General features: G+C 40.5%; 1 protein-coding gene across 1 annotated transcript in view; it reads left to right on the plus strand.

Annotated features, from left to right (window-relative positions):
• Positions 1-12063, plus strand: part of SIM1 (SIM bHLH transcription factor 1) — a 103931-nt gene extending 91868 nt beyond the window's left edge. Inside the window, exons 10-11 of the mRNA XM_042446232.1 lie at positions 7107-7512; positions 11321-12063. Of these exons, the coding sequence (XP_042302166.1) occupies positions 7107-7512; positions 11321-12063 (1149 nt within the window). The remainder of the gene's footprint in view (positions 1-7106; positions 7513-11320) is intronic.
• Positions 12064-20209: the final 8146 nt, after the last annotated feature.

Here is a 20209-nt window from a genome sequence, read left to right on the forward strand (position 1 = left end):
TTATTATTATACCTGCTTTTAATGTCAGGGATTATCCTTGAATAATTTCAGATACAATGGACATTTCTGGGCATGCTCAGCACCCCTCAATATGAAATAACAATCAAATCCACACATCTGAGACTAGTGGCAATGGTCATAATCCTGTTGGGGCAGTACATCAGCATAACTACACTACTATAACTGGTGGAGGCAGGAGGAAAAGCCCAGAAGCACTGTGGTTATGAAGGAAAGATGGCACTGGAGAAAGAGGCTGCTGAAAGCCAGCAGACTTTGTCCGCCTTCCTTTGCCACCACCACACAACCCTGGAAGATTTGCAACTACTAGTATTGTGACAGATGTTGCAGCCAGATCGCCCTCACATCCATCCAACTACTAGTATTGTGCACCCACAGAATTCTGCCCACAGTTTCTGGGTCCCAGGGCTGTGATTTAAGAGGAAGAGCTGAATCCTACCACAATTCCTATCAGAAATGAGGTTTAGGGATGTAGGTTTCTCGGGCCTGAATGAGTAATCTCATGGTACTTAGCCTGGACTTCAATGAACTGTGTTTAGGCATGATAGGGGTGTCTGGGTTCAGAAAGAAATTGTGGCATGCAGCATCAGCCTATAAGTTTGCCAAGAAGCCTCCAACCTAGCCTGAGCCCAGTGTAAATATTTGAAGCCTGTACTTTTGCCCTTATCTAATTAATAGGATAGTACCTCCCAAGTCTTGAAAAGTTAATTTTATATTTAATAGTTACATTTACAGCCCCATCCAATGTAAAATTACTATGTACATACTATTTTTGTAAAAGGTAACTAACAGATCAGTCTTAACTCAAAGATACACCAATTGTTGGGGACTAGGATTGGGCTCAAGTCTCTTCTGCTAACAGAAATCTCTTCTGCTGGAAGAACCCTCTAAGAGAACAGTTTCCTTGGTAAGATCTGCTGGGAGAAGGAGTAGGGAGAGGCAAATATGGCAGAACTTCATACATGATGAATAATGAATGGTTAACTGAAATAGCTACTATATGACAGTTGCTTCAGAATAGGAAAAAAAATTGTCAAACAAATCTCACTAAGTTGAAAGGTGTTTGAGATCCAACACTGGATTTCCAAAAGTGGCAGGAGTTTTGGACCAAGCACTCATCTGTCTGGTGCATGCTAAGAGGAGTAGGGGGAAGATAAAGAGAGATGTTCAGCAGTGGGGACAATAAGGTTCTCTCCTTCAGTTGCAAATACGAAAGTGGAGGGAGATTCAGAAGTGACAGAAATGCCCACTCCCAAATTTTGTTAGATTTTCCTGAGGAGGATCTGGGAAGTGTTCTACTTCTAGAAGTGGTAAAGAAAAACTAACCAAGTTCCTCCAATGAAAAAACAAACAGGACTTTAAGAAAGAGATTTAAGGTAATGTGATTATCTGGCTAAAAATCCTGGAATCTGCAAGAGAGAGATTTCAATTTAAAGCGAGCTAGGCAAACCTATCTAGTGGCTTCAGCACTCTTTCAGAAAAGACCACTAGAAGTAAAAACAACAACAATAACAACAATTTTCCCCCTTAAGAATCAGAACTCTTCTTCCAAGAAGCAAGAAAAAGTCCCCCCCCTCCAGACTAAAGTTAGCTTTGGGACTTTATTTTGTTTTATTTTAATTTTTTTGTGGGCAGGTGCAGGGGAGTATGGAGAAAAAATTGTTAAGCTTTGCTCAGACTCCTTCACACTTGCACTGGTTCTGGATCTTGTCTCATTTTCCTAACTAGTCTCATTTAGGAGAGAATATGGCCATATTTAATTAATAAAAGAGTAGATTGAGTTCATTACGATGCCCCAAAGGCAGGGGTAGGCAACTGCAACAGGTCCAAGGGCTACGTTTATGTGGTGAATCCACTCAGTTCTTTAGTTGGAATGTTAAGGACCTATTCAGGATATTGTTCCCTGCCCCTACACTAAGTTCATCACCCTAAATTTCAGACTAAAAGCCAGAAAGGAGTATCCACTCTATTGACATGGAAGCCACCAGCCACAGCTGCCTACGTTCTAAATTGTCTGGATTCCAGGATCATAAATTGTAGTATATTTACACTGCGTTGGTTCTGTTGACTTCCATAGCAATGTTATGGCCATTTTGCTCACAGGTCAAGAGATCAAAATACAATTTAAGCATGTTTTTTGTTTTCGTCCTAAAATAAACATTTCTCTAAATTTTTCTTGGGATAAAGTATCTTCAGTGACTAAAAATGTCTTCCATCAGCTATTCTATCTCTATAATTGCTTCACACTTTGCTGGTGCCCTGGATTAGCACATGAAATGTCAGACCTTGTTTTAAGAAATGCCAAGCCACCCTTGTCAGAATCCACCAAAAAGTATTGAGATGATTGGAAATGGCCAAAAATAGATCGGATGAATTCCCTGGTGCTTCTTTATTGCCAGTCGTCCCTTTAGTTTTGGAAAGTGGTGAGTGATGTCAGGCAAAACTCCAGGTCAAATAAGCTCTTAGCATTTGCCCCAACCTCGATCTTGTGATTTGACTGGAGAAGCCACATTAAAAAATGGTTGGTGTGAGGAAATAAGAAGAAACAACTTCCTTATATGGTTGCAATAGCTTCCTCATCACCACTTGTTCTTGCTTGCAAAAGACAGCTGAAGCTCAATTGGTAACCTATGCTTTCTCCTTGACCAGAAGATCATATGGCTCTGTGTGTGTGTGTGTGTGTGTGTTTGTGTGTATGTTCAAATATGGTAATAGTGCTCTTGCCCCCCACCCCTAAACATGGCAAAATTGTCCCTGGCTCCTAGGTGGTGTGGGGGTATTTTAAGACCTCCCCTTCTTTTAAAAAATGTGAGGCTGCTGGGTGGCACTGGAAGCCACAGAGACAAATGTATGGGGCAGCTGTAAGGCCAGACTTTCCCCATCCCTGTTCTATGTTAAGCCCATAGGTGGGATACAGACAGCCCAAAAAGGATAGTCTGCCGCTGCCTCCATTTCTGCCGGCGGGAAGCCTCAGCCTCAAAACGGTGAGGCTTCCCGGTGGCGGAAAAGGAAGCCGCAAAGAGCAGCTTCTTTTTGCGGTGTGCAAGTGATGCATGCACTCGCAACGTCACCAGGGGGCCGTGACATGCGGATGGTAGGCGTCCATTACATCAAAATGGCATTGCCCATGTGAATAGGGTGCTGCTGTTTTGTACGTACTCCGTACATACTAGGGTTACGGGCATCTAAAAGAGACGCCTCCAGGCAACCCTAGTACGTACAGAGTATGTACTTGGGTGCCCGTCTGTTCAGGGCCATAGTTTTCTTTTCTTTGAATTTTATTTGTTCTTCCAGATAATCTTCAACTATCAGTGTTTTAATATAGTAGGTAATTTGTTTCAAAAAATCAATTTTCCCCTTAGATTTTAATTCATGTAACTTCATGTTGTGAGCGGCCTTGGGCCCCTTTCAAGAGAAAGGCAGCCTATAAATAATAAAATAATTTTGTTCCTCAAATAAAACTCCCATCTTTTTTCTTAGTGAAAGCGCATCAATGTTAAGACAAGTTAAATGCCACAAAACCAAATGTCATGCTCTTTCATGGTTTCATTTATTTCAACAAGTCTTGTGAAAGAAATGTGTACACTCTTCCATAGTCTCTGGTTCAAATACAATATTTTATTGATTTCTCTTTTTTTTCTACAGGGAGTCACATACTTCTTGTAAGATATTCTTTGATTAGGGGAAAACTTGAGACTAAGCATATGTTGTACATCAGACACTTGAGAACTTGAAGTTCCTATAGGTTTCCCAGCTTTACATCACCTGTAGATGACATTTCCATGGAGCAGGGAGATGAAAGGAGCATGGATAGTGAAAAATACAGTTGGCCTGCTATATCCATGGATTCAACTATCTATGGATTCTACTATCCACAGCTTGAAAATATTCAAAAAATATAAATTCCCCAAATCAAACCTTGACTTTTCCGTTTTACATAAGGGACACCATTTGACTACACCATTGTATTTAATGGGACTTGAGCATCCACAGATTTTGATATCCACAGGGGCTCCTGGAACAAAACCCCAGTGGATAACAAGGGACCACTGTATAGGAATGTGCCAAAGGATCCCCCTCGTATATGTCTAGCCAGTGTTTTAGGAGAAATCAGTCACACCTGGGGGACCCCACCCACCCCTGGAAATTTGATACTGATAAGAAGGGGAGGTATATGGATACTGCTGTTCCAACCTACTGGGAATCCTGATTGTCTAAGAGGGAAGATTCTGAGCAGGGGTTTGGATACAGCCATTTCTTAGGAAAATGCAGAAAACGCAGTTTCTTGTGAGAGGTACATGGCATGGACAGCAGACATGATAGCAGAGTCCTTGTTTTTCTCTGCACCTACATGAACGTGAAGTTACAGGCACCCCATTAGAGCAACGTGGGAAGTGAAGTATCTCCTGTATGTTCCTCAGCAGTTAATTCTTTTATGCCACCAGAAAACTCAGACTCAGAGCTTACAGTTGTTGACTTTGTGAAGGTGGAGGAGTGAGCTGGACAAGGATAGAGAAGCCACATTCAGGTGTTCTTGTCATTTGTAATTGTCTAACTTGCACACACACAAGGAAGTGGGGCAATGTGGTCCTTTTTAGCCTCTGATGACTATGGAAATACATTTGTATGTCTGTGTCTGCACAGGGAAGGATTGTGTCCATAACCTTTTGCCATCAGAACAAATAATAATTAAAGTGTCAAATATATTCCTGTTCCCACCCATGCAGTTCTGTTTTCAGCTACAGCTCTTGAAAATCTCCAGATCTACTACTAACAAGCTGCTTGGCAATATACCATTGCGAATAATTTCCAATGCTTAAAATAGATGTTTCTCTCTCTCTCTCTCTTTGTATTTATACCTTGACTTTCAGACAAAAAGGTGTTTAAGGCATGTAACAATAATAAAAGAACATATTAAAAAGCAAAAACTTAACTAAAAGTAACATTTCATGCATTTTGCTGCATCAGTACATTTCACCATTACTGACATTTGCTGTATGACAGACTTTCTGGTTAGACTTCAAAGATATAGCCATGTTAGTCTGTAGAATCAGTATGTAGAGAACTTGTAGCACCATCTAGACTAACTGAAATAAAGATGTTGGCAACATGAGCTTTCATAGACCTACTTCCTCAGATGCATATACAGTATATGTATCTGAGGAAGGAGACTGAAGTCTACGAAAGCTCATGCTGCCAATGTCTTTATTTCAGTTAGGGGGAAAACAGACTGGCAAAATGCAGCATCTTCCTGACGGCTTGGAGGCATGGTGTACGCATGACACCCCCCCCCCAAGACACTAGGAATATTCTGTGTAGTCATCCCACTGCCCACGCAGCGGCAGTTTTTCGGCACTCTGGCAGATGATGTTTAGATACTGCATGCCACTGGAGCTCCAAAAAAAAAAAAAAAATGCCACCACTGCTTCTTTTTGCACTGGAAAAATGCTGGGTTGGGAGCATGGTGTGGGGTATGTGGCACAATGGCGTGTGGCTCCATGCTAGCCCTAATCCAGCATTTTTGGGCCATCTGTTTCAGCTCCTAGTCTCAAAGATGCTACAAGATACTTTCTGGTCAGACATTCACTTAAAAAACAAGAACACCCCAACACATTGTAATTATAGAGTTTTTAAGTTGATTGCAAATTCAGTATAAACTACAGAGACTCAAGACCAACAGTGATACATGACAAGGAAAGGAACCACACTAGCATCTTCCTCCAAAACCTCCAGAGGTCCTGGATGTTGCCTTTTCTTTGTGCATTCAGCCCTAGGAAGATATCTGGAGGCTTCTTTGCTCTTCACCAATCAATCAGTAAATGGCATCTGTGTGTGGGTGTACATGTGTGTGGACTGGGAGGATGTGTTGGAGTTCTGCCTGTGTGGAGCTTTACTATATGTCCCCTAGTCCAGGACCTTGTCCTTTATTGGTCTTTACTGTATTTTATTCTTTTTAACTGATGTTAGTTGGCTGGTGTAGAAATAAGTAGGATGCTTGAAGAATCTTTTCTTTCTGATAGGAACCAAACTTGTCTGCACCTTTCAGCTGAATAAGCAGATTCAGCACTGGCATTTGCATTTTGTAACTTTCTGAATTTTGCAATATATTTCTTGGCTCATAAATGTACAGCAATGCATATAATAGTATGTATGTTAGGACAAAATATCCTAACATTCTAATATCCAATGTAAGTGTTGAAGATCCACACTTAGAAAAATAAATAAATTTAGAAAGGTTTATTTTATAAGTAAATACATTGTAGAATATACATTAAAGCAATTTATTCCTATAAAATGTCATGATAGTGAAATACAGCATTTAAAAAATTAAGACAGGGAATTATTTTAGTGCTTTTGAATATGTGTATTATATATAATGAGTGTTATTTTCTAGTTACATTTCAATTAATTTACAAAGAGGATTTCTAGAGGCATCTTGAACAGAGTTTTTCAAGTTGTATGATTGTTTCTCCAGTACTAACCCCTCTTACTTAAAAAGGTAGGAAAAGGAACAGAAAGGAATGAGTAATATGACAAGTACCAAACAAATTACTGACCATTATATTAAATATAATGAATTACTTTGGGCTTTGCAATGAGTTACTGTATGCATAACTTTCAGAAAATAATTTCCCAGGCTGTGGGCAGAACAAAGCATGCGTGGTTCGTATGTGTGTGTACCTTCATGTTGCCTGCCAACATATGGTGACCCCATGAATTTCTGAGAGTTTTCTCAGGCAAGGAATCCTCAGAGGTGGTTTTACCCCTTACTTCCTCTGAAATATAGCCTACAGCACCTGGTATTTATTGGCAGTCTCACATCCAAGTGCTAACCAGGGCTGACCCTGTTTAGCTTCCAAGATCAGGCAGGTTCTGGTGCCTTAAACTTTAGCATATAGTTTCCCTGAAACAGCCATTCCCAGCCTGGTGCTTCCATATCTGTTGAACTACAACACCAATCATAACTAACCAGCTAAGTCCGTCTTTTGTTTCCAGCTCCACTGATCCATGGATTGGAGTCAAATTGTTAGTAAAGCTAATTGTGTTTGAATCATGACCTACCTTTGGTTTCTTCCTCTACTTTGCAGTATTCTGGATTTCATACTGAGAGATCTGAGTCTGACCATGAGAGCCAATGGGGTGGAAGCCCATTGACTGACACTGCATCTCCACAGTTAATGGATCCCTCGGAAAGACCAAACTCCCAGCATCATGATGCCTCCTGTGCCTATAGACAATACTCGGACCGCAGTGCTCTCTGCTATGGTTTTGCACTTGACCATTCCAGGCTAGCAGATGAGAGGCACTTCCACACTCAAGCCTGTGAAGGTGGCAGGTGTGAGGCTGGCCGATACTTTCTTGGTACACCCCAGTCTGGGAGAGAAGCATGGTGGGGTTCTCGTTCTGGCCTTCCCCTCACCAAGTCTTCTCCCGAGAGCAGAGAAACCTATGAAAACAGTATGCCTCACATAACTTCCATTCACAGGATACATGGTAAGTTGAAAAATGAAACAAAACAAAACTCACCAGAAAAGCAATTGTGGCACCAACACGAAGCCCAAATTTTGCACAGCTATCTAGATTTTTCTTCCAGTTTAGTTATGAATCCTGCAGTGAGGTCAGGAGACACCTCTTTTTGGCTGATTCCTTATGAACAAAGAAGGCTTGTAGTCCCATGTCAGAATGGAGATATAGTACCTCCTCTCCTGGCTATTTGAGATGGAGAAAACATACTTAGATGGTGCTTTCAGCAATCCTTCTTTATTAACCAGCTAAGTCTTTCTTTTGTTTCCAGACCCAAACTAATCTGATGCATTTCACTTTACTTATTATTATTATTAAGCTTTATTTCTAAAGCGCTGTATATTTACACAGCACTGTACAGTACACACAATCAATTAAAATAGATAAAATAAACCTGCCTATGACATACATTCTACAAAAATAATTAAATATAATATTAATACATCTTAACATTCAAACAATAAAATATAGACTTCTTCCTGCCTTCTCTTTCTCCTTCTCCTTCTTCTGTTTCTCTCCCAGCCCCTCTCTTGACAGGCAGACATTTAAAACCGATCCAGAGTTGGAAAAGTGATTTAAAACAAAAACAACAAAAAACTACAGCTTCCTGAAAGCCCCTAGTGGCCAGGTGTGCTGAATTACATTGCAAATTGTACTCCAAAAGGCCGCTTTTCAAAAATTCCATCCTAGCTGCTGTCATATAAAAACAGTTTGATACTACTTTAACTGCCATGGCTCAGTGCTCTGGAATTCTGGGAATTGTAGTTTTGTGAGACATTTCGCCTTCCCTGTCACAGTGCTCTGGTGCCACACCAAACTACAAATCCCAGAATTCCACAGCACTGAGCCATGGTAGTTAAAGTGGTGTCATACTGTATTATTTCTGTAGTGTGGCAGCAGAAAAATTCAGTCCATTTTTACAACCTTATTTGATGCAATGTACAAACAGAACAAAAACCTATTCCACTCCCTCTTTCTCCTCCCATCCCAGTTCTCACTGGTTTCTCCAGATGAGCCCAAAGCTTTGGGATTTGTACCTGTACTTGTCACCTGAAGTTATGAGTTGTACCTGTGCGTACCTAAATGATGTACCTCTTTTCCAGATCTATTCTCATGAGTTTCTGGAGCTAGCCATGACTTTTTAAACCCTGGGTAGGGTGTGGGTTATTTTTTCTTGTGTTCCAGGAATTTCTGATACAGGCAGGAGAAATTTCCTCCATCTGCATCCATTGACTCCATTCGTCCTGTGCTTCTGGGTGGAGGTGTGACCTTTGTCACAGATGTTGTCCTCCAACCTCCTTTCCCCCATTAAATGTCTGGTTGCCAGACTGATGTTGTTAAAATGTATAGCACTTTAGCCTTATAACACTTAAAAAAATTAAATGTGCAAGACATGTAGATACTGGGAGAGGAGCATTGGGAGGTAGGAGCTGAGTTGAGTTGAGAAGGAGATAGCAGGGGAATGGAAGGAAACTGCACCCACATCACACTTAACCACACCTCAAGAAGGAAACTCCTTGCCCCTGTATATGTAGGACATGACTGGAAGCAGGAACCAGAACAATGTTTTTTGTGTTCTGTCAAGAACAAGTTAATAGTGGATCTTACTTTCATATGACCCCTCCTCCCACTGATCAAGAAAAGAATTATTCAGTCTGATTTTACCCTTTGAGAGGGTATTATCCACTGGTGAAGGCTCTCTGTGTTTATTCTGGTTTTAAAGAGATAATTTTCAGAAAAATCATTTTAACAGCCACATATGCACACACACGAATACATGTGTGTATCCTTGAAAGTAAATTAGGCTGAATTCAATGAGATTAGCAAATCTGTGCCTACAGTTAGAGTGTAAAGTATGTTTCAAAGAAGCAATAATTTCTTTTTTCCATATAATTTTTATTGTTTAAGACATCTTGTTATTATTATATCATAGCATGTCAATATTATGTCATAACAACAACCATGTATAATCATTTTCATAATATTTTCATATACATTTCCATTTAACCCCTTCTTTCCCCCTCCCACATTGGTCTTTTGCTAATCGTATTGGATTAAACCTCTTATCAGTACTCTTAATAGTTCTTCTCTCTGGACACCCCTTTTGCCTCGTTACCTCTTTCTAATAACTACAGTTAGTGTATTAGGAATCTTTCAAAGAAGTAATCATTTCTGTGCAAAACACTCATTCCTTTCCTATTATTATAGAGCAAACTAGTGGGCAGGAAATAGCACTATGATGCTCGTGGACTACAACTCATGATCATCCAAGCTGTCATATCAGTATAAGAGCAACAATGGTGTCATTTCACTATGGCTGAAGTCACCAACATTGTAAACAATGGCAGGGAGAATACATTAAGTAGCATTTTCTTCTGTTATGGATTGGATTGGATCCAGTCTTGGAGTCAACCCGTGACTTCAATGAGACTTTAAGTTAGTCTAACTTGAGCTCAATGGGTTGACTCTAAGATTGGATTGAGCTGAACTGAAATCCTATTGATTTTATTCGATCTGCTCTGAATCACTGCAGTCATCAGGATTTAGAAATCAAGTGGAACTGAAGAGTGACATATTAAATATAAACTTCACATCTTGTTCAGCTAACACTGACTGTGAAGTTGATCATGCATGGACCTAGTAAGCAAACTGTTCCTGTTTGACTATGAATGCAAATACTGTATATGCATTCATTGTAGATATATGTTGCCTATATGCTTACCTCTTAGAAGAAGCAGTAGAAACAACATTTAATTGACTTTGGGAGATAAACCATTTAATTTTTGTTTTTCTTCTGTGTGGACACCATATGTTCTCCACCACATATTCTCCACCTCATATCCATATATCTGGTTCTCTCACTGTGAATTTGTATAATATTTAGCATAATATGACCCTAATCTTACTTTGAACTACAAGCTACTCTTTGAAAAATATGTCCATCTGGAAGCCTTCTGCATTTCTAGATTTGTAACAGTAATATACAAAGAGGGGCAATGGAGTTTTCCTAGGAAAAGGCATGTAAGATGTACCTGTAATGTCTTCCAGGGAAACCAGCTAAACAGCCTCCTTGAGTCCTAGTCTTGAGGCTGGACAAAGTATTAACACAATTAATAATAACTTTGTTTATATTTTGGTATATAAACTAATAATAATAATAATAACAACAATAATATAGATTACACAGATTGTGGTGGCCTTTGCTAACTGTGTGGTTCTGTGGACCTGCCTGTATGTTGAACCATTCCAAAGTATCCAAAATTGAAGCCTAGTATGCAAAATGCACATTCAGTCTCAACCACCCATTTCTAATTAAGCTTCTGGCATGGCATGCCTTAGCTAGTGTGGTGGCATGATAATGCTCAATTGCTCTGGGAAATGAATACTTTGCAAGCCTCCTTTTGCAAGTGCAAGGAAAGTTATCAATAGGCTGACAACAAGAGCACAGAATGAATGCTGGAAAGAAATCTCAGGATCTAACAGACAATTAAGCTAAAGGAAGGATCAGAGATTCTGGGAGCTGAAGGGGGGGAAAAAAGTAGCATGTCCAAGCTCTGTCCAGTTGTGCTTTCTGTTGAAAATGCAGTATAATGAACTGGTAACCCAAAGCAGCCAAAGATAGCCAAGGCACAGTATGTGTTGGAACTTGCCGTGGTTGGAGAAGTGAGTAACCTCTTATTGTGTTCCAGTGGAGGGGCATTAAATGCTGAATATTTTGCTGTACTCAGCCTGTAGCCAGTACTGACTGTTAATCTCCTTTGTTCTATTCATCTTCTAGGAAGAGGTCACTGGGATGAAGAAAGTGTTGTTAGTTCCCCAGACCCTGGTTCTGCTAGTGAGTCAGGGGATCGCTACCATTCGGAGCAGTATCAGGGCAGCAGCCCACATGAGCCCAGCAAAATTGAAACTCTCATCAGAGCAACTCAGCAGATGATTAAAGAAGAGGAAAACAGGCTGCAGTTACGAAAATCAACTTCTGATCAGCTGGTTTCCCTTAATGGAGCAGGAAAGAAACACTCGGTTTGTTTTGCAAACTACCACCAGGTACAACAGTTAAGAGGAGATGTCTGTAGGGCTCCCAGTGTCTCCAACGCCACATCCCCCTGTGAACACACACAGCAACGAGAGGGGAAGATGCTGAGCCCGCATGAGAATGACTACGACAACAGCCCCACAAGCCTCTCTAGAATAAGCAGCCCCAATTCTGACCGCATTTCTAAATCAGGATTGATCCTGGCAAAAGACTATCTTCATTCTGAAGTGTCACCTCATCAAACTCCAGGAGAGAGTAACCCCACAGGTTCCCCAAACTATTACAGTTCCCATAAGCAGTACTTTGACAAGCATGCTTACACATTGACGGGCTATGCTCTGGAGCACCTTTATGATAGCGAAACTATTAGAAACTATTCTTTGGGTTGTAATGGATCCCACTTTGATGTGACTTCTCACCTAAGGATGCAGCAAGATCCAGCACAAGGACACAAGGGGACGTCTGTTATAATAACCAATGGAAGCTGATGAGTCTTTCCTTCAAACATTTTTTTTTGTTTTTCCTTAAAAATATGTTTATGCTAGAAAATAACCTTTGAAGTAATAACAGCAGGCATACATCTTTCAGCAATCTTGTTACCAGCAGTTGATAAACTACAATGCACTTGGGGGGGGGGCAGAGGGAAGCTTGTAAGTTATTGAGGAGTTCTTGGTTTATCTAACTTCTTCCTGTTTAAATGATGCATTGGCATCAATGCTCCAGGAATACAAAGTTGAACCTAAGAGAAACCTGAAAGCTAGCAACCATGTTGTGGAGGAGATCTAAGCTGGGAGCCTCTGTAAGATGTCCAATGAGCAGATTGTAGCCACTGGGGGAAAAAAGAAAATAAAATGGAAGCAGAGGCCAGAAATTCTGGCCCAAGTAAACCAAACCCACTATGCACTCTTTACATGCAAAAAAAGGAGAGGGGAATGGGAAAAAGGTGAAATGCGTATTTTAAAAGGCAAAGCAAAATGGGTGTAACTTCATGTTTGTACAGTCCTTGCTTCACAATTACTTTAAAGCATGGCTAGTCAAACATTAGAATTCCAACATGTTTATCTGCTGGGATATTGACAGTTATAGAGGTATTGTATGTGGAAGTATGTGTGCTGAGTAGAAAAACAGGAGTAGAAAGCAAATTGCTGGGTCAGGCCACATTGTAAGGGAAGAACAGGAAAGGGGGAATTTACTAGCCTGGCTTGAGTAATGTAAGAGTTGTAACCACATGGATTTAGACCAAAGGGCCACTTTGAATTGTGATCTGATTTGTGAATGACAATTGTGGTCTGGAAAAGAACATAATCATAGGTAGTCAAGAAGCAGGTTGGCAGGGGCTGCATGTCTGACCTCAGTCTAACAAGCAATAGGATGTGAGTGTGAAAATCTGTCTGTTTGGCTGAACAAGCAACTGGGGAAGGTACAACAGAGCAGCAGTTAGATGAACAGGTCAAAACCACAGGTGGAAAATTATTGCAAAATTTGTCCTGAAAAGACGTTAAACAGAATCCAATGAATGAAAAGCAAAAGAGGAAGAAAATAGAATGAAGCTATACTAAATGACTAGTTTGCTCAGTTTCGAAATAATCTGAGAATACACCAAGGGGGGGGGGTGTCATAGGCAACATGTCAGTGGACTGAATTTGGTGAAGCCTCAGAACCAGAATCATTTGTGCCATTCTTTGGTATATATTAGCAAGTAAACTCATTTGTTATAATGGTGGTGGCTCTAAAATTATGTATGTTAGCTAACAGCTACAGGGTTTTAATCTGTGAACAGCCCATGAAAAGATTGTTTTCATTTCCCCCCTCCCCCATATAGCTTGTAAGACAGAATTGTATGACTAGTACAAAGGTGGGGGATCTGTGGCCCTCCAGATGTTGGTAGACACTAAAAACATTATCGCATGGACAAATAACCTAACTGCTTCTTAATGGGATGCAGCCAGGTATTATCGCTCATAATTTGCCACTGATTCCATTGGGTGGCTGCATCCTGGCTCCCAGGCATGCTTTGGAGGCCGCTTTGCAAAGTTTCCATCTTTGAAAAGTGGCCTCCAAAGCACACCTGGGACCCGGAATGTAGTCAAGATGCAGCTGCCCAGTGGCAGCAAATTATGAACAATAATACCTGCCTGCATCCTGAACCTTGGCTGCATCCCGTTTGGGTTATTTATCCATGCGATAATCTCCAAAGTCCCATCCTTTCCAACATGCCCATCTCATTGGGCTTGTTGTTTGGGACTGATGGGAGTTAGATTCCAACATCATCTGGGGGACCACAGCTTTCCCATTACTGGAAAATGAACATGGGGTGGGACAACATATAGAGATTGGCTGGCACTCATTTCAGTATTTATGATTCATAAGCCAAACTTATGACATCATAAACTTTTGAATTCATGTTTACAGTCATTACACTGGTGCAATAACCAAGACTGTTACCACAGAACCAACTTTAAAAACTGCATAGGAATGTCCAAAGGACTAAGGAGTTAGTTAAGAAGCATCCAGCTCTCTTCTGGCAGTAAAGCATCAAGAGAAGACCCCACATATGGCTGCTTGTTAGGAAGTATTTTGCAACCAAGAGAGAGAAGACCACTTCTTCACTCCTTGTCCCACTCCCTAGTACCTCAGAAATCTTTACGATGTTAGTGCCTGCCTTCTAACATGGGTTGGGGGAGGGGGTCACCTTAGGAGATGTACCTATAACAACAGAGTTTTGTTGTCATAGCTACATCTCTTGATGCAGGATTTCAGCCATTAAATTAGTAATTTCATTTTGAGCTGTTGAATTCAAAACAAAGCCATTAAAATGTTGCAGAGCAAATGCCTGGATCTCCTAATGGGCTGTGTCTTGACTGAGTTATATCAAATTCTCCTAGTATTTAAATTACAATGTTTTTCCTCACCCTCACTTCTTTCTGGAAAAATGCATTATGCCCTGTTCATGCATTAAATCACAGTTAGTACATCAGTGACAGCAGTAGTGATAAAGAGTAACGTGATTGTATTATTCTGTCTTCTGCAACCTACATGAGTAGAGAAAATTACTAGCCCTTCTACCCCTTCATTTCTGTCTCCATCCATGTATGGAGAGGAGAGCCTTCTCTAGGCATGGAAACTTTTCATGTGATCGGGAGCTCTAGAAACTCAGTATTCCCAATTATGTTATGCCTTCTCATACATTTACCTTCTTTATATTTTAGGACCCTTGAACAAGGCTTAAGTCTCCTGCGTAGAAGATGGTTGGACTATATGGTCCTTGCAGCCCCTTCCAACGCTTAAGATTCTGTGATTCTATCAAAGGGAACATGGATATAGCTACCTTTCATAGCAGTGTTGGTCCTATACTCCAGTGTATGGGGATGGGATATTGCACTACCAGAAGTCAGTTTGAGCTAGTTTTTGATATGCCTCTAAAGTGAGGAGATATTGTTTGACCACAACTCCCATTGTGCCTGCATCCCATACAGGACCGGCTCTAGGTATTTGGCCACCCTAGGCAAGAAATATTTTGGCACCTCCTGTCGCTTCTCGTAATTATTTTCACCCCTTGATTTCCGCTGTTTTGTTTATTAAAGCTAAACATGACATAAAACCTAGGTTCCAATGTCTCATCACAGTACTGAGAATTAGTCAAAAAGCCAATTAAAAAATGTACCACAGACACAGGGGGCACACATATATGTTTTGGCCCTTGTACAAAGAAACCGTCATACGGTAGCCTGCTTTTGTGTCACTTGCTGTAATGAGTTTTCACTTTAATATTGTTTAATTATGCAAAAAATATACAAAAATGCCACCAAGCCACCCCTAAATTTTGCTGCCCTAGGCAGCTGCCTAGTTCACCTATATGGATGAGCTGGCCCTGATCCCATAACTAATGCAAGATGATGATGGGAGTTAATTTTCAATATCTGGAGGACCATGGGTATACTATCTTTGCTGTAAATAATTTTTTTTTAAAAAAAATCACATATGAACACCTGAGACAAAAGGAGATAATGCTGCTTACCTGGGGATTTGAGGAGAGATGTCAAAGAAATCAGAACATCTAGTGAATGTATGTCTAAATATTTTGATAATGGAGATACAATGGTCCAAAGTGCAACTAATATAAGTCATCTGGGAAATATAATTGTTATGGTCTGTATAACAAAACTTGGTTAAAGTTCTCAAATTAGATTTTTTATTTTATTTTACGTGAACTAGTGCCCAACCCTTCTGATTTGTTTAAGACAAATTTCAACAATGTGGCCTACAACTGTGTGGCTTCAAATATCAGGAAAGCAAATGTGTAGGCATACCATAAATTGTAAAGTGTGAAACCACCTGAGGAAAGCTAGCACAAAAGCTGTAGTCCTAAGCCTGTCTTACTGAGATGTCAAAGCTTGTTTCATTGAAATCAATGAGATTTACTTTCAGTAACCATGTTTACAGTTGAATTAGCAGTCTAATGAATACAATTAAATAATCCCTATGTAATGATCTGACAAACATACTATTTAGCAGAGAGCAGCTTAAGGCTAAATAATTAGAAAAAGGTAGAATTTGCCTTCAAATAGGTATCTGGGCAGTAAGTTGGAGGTCACAACTGCCCCTTAGCATTTTTCCCCTCAAGAAAACATAGAGATATTTGATGTTTCCAGGTTTACAAACAAACAAACAAATAAAAATAATTTATTTGTATGCCGCCCAATCAACATGGAATCCGGGTGGCTAACAACAGTGGAAGTACAATAAAAATACAATAAAAAACAAACTAAAAATCTAAAAAAAATACAAACAAACTAAAAAAAGATTGGTTCCCAGATGATCTGCAGTAGCAAGATTAATTTTGTAGCTAGAATAGCTTTTCCAATTTCTCCAATTTTAAATCTTTTTCTAACAAAAAAAGCTCAGTTAAAAACATGCTTGGTGGAACCTTGGTGTGTCCAAGACCATAGCTATAGCAAGAGAGACTGGACACAATCCAGCCACTCATTTAAGTGAGCGTTATGCCTATGCTTAATGTCCTTACATTGAAATCATTCAAATTTAATTTAGAAATGTACTCCTTTCCTCAATTATTAATTTCAAGGCAAAGGAAAGAGATGGTAAAAGTCAAGGGGGGTGGGGATGAGAATTCCAATATGTTAAAACTGAGGAAAGAATAAAATGTTTCCAAGCTACTATTGATACTAAAAATCACCCAATGCACCCAATGATTTATAAGAATGAAGTTTAATCCTTGGTCTAGTGGGAACAATCCATGTGTCTGAGAGTTGATCTCTGGCTGTTAGAGGGTTCCATGGGAACCCACACTGCAGCTGGTGGAAAGGAAGTACATGTCAGAAACAGTGAAGGTCCCATGATCTCTTTGTCTCAGCTGCCAGAAATGGTGGGTTAGCCATCTACAAAAGGGGTGAACAAGTGTCTGAGGACAGGGGCACAGTAGCTCCCCTTCAAGGCCATACCCTCCACTACTCCAACATGGGCCCAACAACCTCTAGGGGACAGAGGAACATTTCACCATGTTTTTGGCCCTACTGGACCATTCTAGGCCCAGGAGAGCCCCCTTTTTTATTAACTTCCTCACTTCCTGCCCAAAACAACTCCTTGAAAACCATTGATCCCCCCACCCCCCACCCCATTTGATGTTCCTGCTCCTGATCTACCAGTTCAAAGTTGGAGTCTCACTTAAAAAAAACCCAGAGATTTACTATCAAGGCTAGTCAAGTCATTTGGCTTCCTAAGGTAGGTTTACTCTAGCTGGGCCTCGCCAACATGTTTCTGACCAATATGGTGTATCCCATTGTCCATATAAAATTCAACTGCTGAGGGCAGCAGGCTAACTTAGATCGTTTATGTGACACATAAAGTTCTGACCAATACTCCATCACCTCTTCCTACCCCAAAGCATCTGAGGTGGTTTTTTCACTCTGCATAATGGTCAGCCTGGCCCTGTTTACTGCTGTTGGCTCTATTCTAGGTTACACTAATGCTAGTGTAACATAGACCTAGCTATCTTTTTCAACATGCTGTATGAGTCTAAACAAGAATGAGAAATCTGTGCCCTGCCAGATTTCACTGGACTGGGGATGCTTGCCTGGTACCTTGGCAGAATGGTTCTGGTATCACAAGAAGTACAGATGTTGTGGGGAATACAAGTGGGAGGGTGCTGTTGCACTCTTGCCCTACTTGTGAGACAATCATAGATATCTAATTGGTCACTTTGTAAGATGAATACATTGGACCCTTGTTATCCACTGGGGTTTGGTTCCAGGAACCCCAGTGAATAACAAAATCTGTGTCTGCTCAAGTCCCATTAAATACAGTGGTATAGCAAAATGGTGTCCCTTATATAAAATGGGAAAATAAAGGTTTGATACTTGAAATTTATACTTTTTAAAAATATTTTCAAGCCATGGATGCTTGAATCTGTGTATAAAAAATCCGTGGATAAGGAGGGCCAATTGTACTAGACAAATTAGGCATTTGGTTCTAGCAATGTTCTTCCTATGTTCTGATGTCCAAATTCCATGATCCTTGATTATTATAAAGATAAGCTTGGGTTAACGGAAGCAGTAGTCCAGTAACAACTGGAGGGCCACATGTTCCTCACCACAATCCAACTTCATCACTGCCATTGACTGGAACAGACTGAGATTTGCTATCCATGTTTACCAGATATTTGTCTCACTGATTTTAAAGAAACTTACTTCCAACAGAGGCCAAAAACTTACTTCAAACAAATCCCATTTGGAGCATAGTTCTGCCCCACAGTTCTGTGTCCTCCTCCTGGCAGCTGTCAAATCAAGGTGGGGCTGCTGCTGCTGCTTATGGGGGGGGGGACGAGGGAAGAGAGTATTCAGTCCATGAAATAGCCACTGGACTCAGTTTGGTGGGGGTAAGAAATGAGGGTGAGCTCACACATGGAGTGCACCATCATTTTCTTTCCCCCTGGGGCCCAGGGCAGCCATATCTTCATGATCTGAATTGTCTTTCTCCTCCTTCCTCTTTCCACTGGTTAAAAGTAGTACAGCAATCCCTCTACATTTGTGGCCTTGACTTTTACAGATTTGATTATTTGCAGATTTGATTAATATGTTATCTCTAGGAATCTCTAGGTTCTCCAGTGCAGCTCTTCTGGAAATTGACCATAGAGTGGTGCTGGAAGACTTAGAGGTTACAAGAGCAAACATTTTTCTAGGCATTTGTAAGTCCTCCAGTCTGATTCTGTGGTCAATGTCTGGTCTGGCAGATGCTGACAATAGAGTTGCACTGGATGACCTAGAGATTCCTAAAAAGGTGTTCTCTCAGGTTAAAAATACAGTGTTTTTTATTTGCAGTTTTCCCACTTTCACAGTGGTCCTGTGCCCCTATCCCCATGAATGTGGAGGGCCAAATGTAGTAACATTTCCTCCTGGGGCTTGACAGATATCTGTGGTGTAAATTTTGGGACAGAGCACAAAGACTAGAGCAGTGGTTTCCAAATGTTGATCTTCCAGGTGTTTGGTTTTCAGCTCCCAAAAGCCCCAGCCAGCTTAGCCAGCTGTCAGGAATTCTAGGAGCTGAAGTCCAAAACATCTGGAGCATCAAAGTTTGGGAATCACTGAACTAGAGAATAGCTCCTTATGCCCATCAAAAAGAGACATACACATGCATAAGCCTCCCTTCCATGTGATCATGTTTCTAACAGGATGTCAGCCATACTGTGTTTATGACTGAATCCTTGGAACAAATAGGCTGGTTCCAATGATATAAATGGTTGAAAACATCTTTTCTATCTTTTGCATGGTACATTTAAGTCCTTATGTCTAATTTTAAAAATTCAGCAAATTTTATGGTCAGAAACCTGTGGGCAACGCCCAGCTAGAGTAAACCTACTGAAACAATTGTTAGAGGGTAACTCAACACATAGGTAATAATATTAAAGACTGTGAAATTAAAGGCTTTCATGGCTGGCATCCATAGTTTTTTGTGGGTTTTTCGGGCTATTTGGCCATGTTCTAGCAGAGTTTATTCCTGACGTTTTGCCAGCATTTGGGGCTGGCATCTTCTCTGAAGATGCCAGTCACAGATGCTGGTGAAACATCAGGAATAAACTCTTCTAGAACATGGCCGCATAGCCCAAAAAACCCACACAAAATATTAAAGGTGATTGCATGGAGAAAAAGACCTGAAATAGATTTGAGATTACAAACTCAAAAGTGGATATTATTGCATGTAAAATCACCAGTGCTGCTGCCAGGCAACTACAACCAGGTCCCAGCCGCACTCAGCAGGCACCTTTGCAAAAACAGGAGCTTTCCGTTTTTGCAAAGGCGCTGGCTGAGCGCAGTTGGGACCCAGGTTATAGTTGCCTGGTGGCAGCAGCAACCCTTTTATCATAATACCTGCTTTTGAGTCTCCAATCCTGAATCTATTTTGGGTCTTTTTCTCCATGCAATAATCTCAATTGATTCAATGGGTATTCTTTAGTTAGTACTAGCAATAAGATTCAGACATGCAGCTTTTGTATTGTTTTGTTCTGACAACCATATATGCTCTTTTGAAACACTTGAAATTATTTTTGTTAATAGTTATAAAAATATATTAGCTGAAAACTATCATTTCACAATAGATGTTTTTATCATTTGTCAGAATTGG

Source organism: Sceloporus undulatus, chromosome 1 (assembly GCF_019175285.1).
Source record: "Sceloporus undulatus isolate JIND9_A2432 ecotype Alabama chromosome 1, SceUnd_v1.1, whole genome shotgun sequence".
Taxonomy (NCBI): Eukaryota; Metazoa; Chordata; class Lepidosauria; order Squamata; family Phrynosomatidae; genus Sceloporus; species Sceloporus undulatus.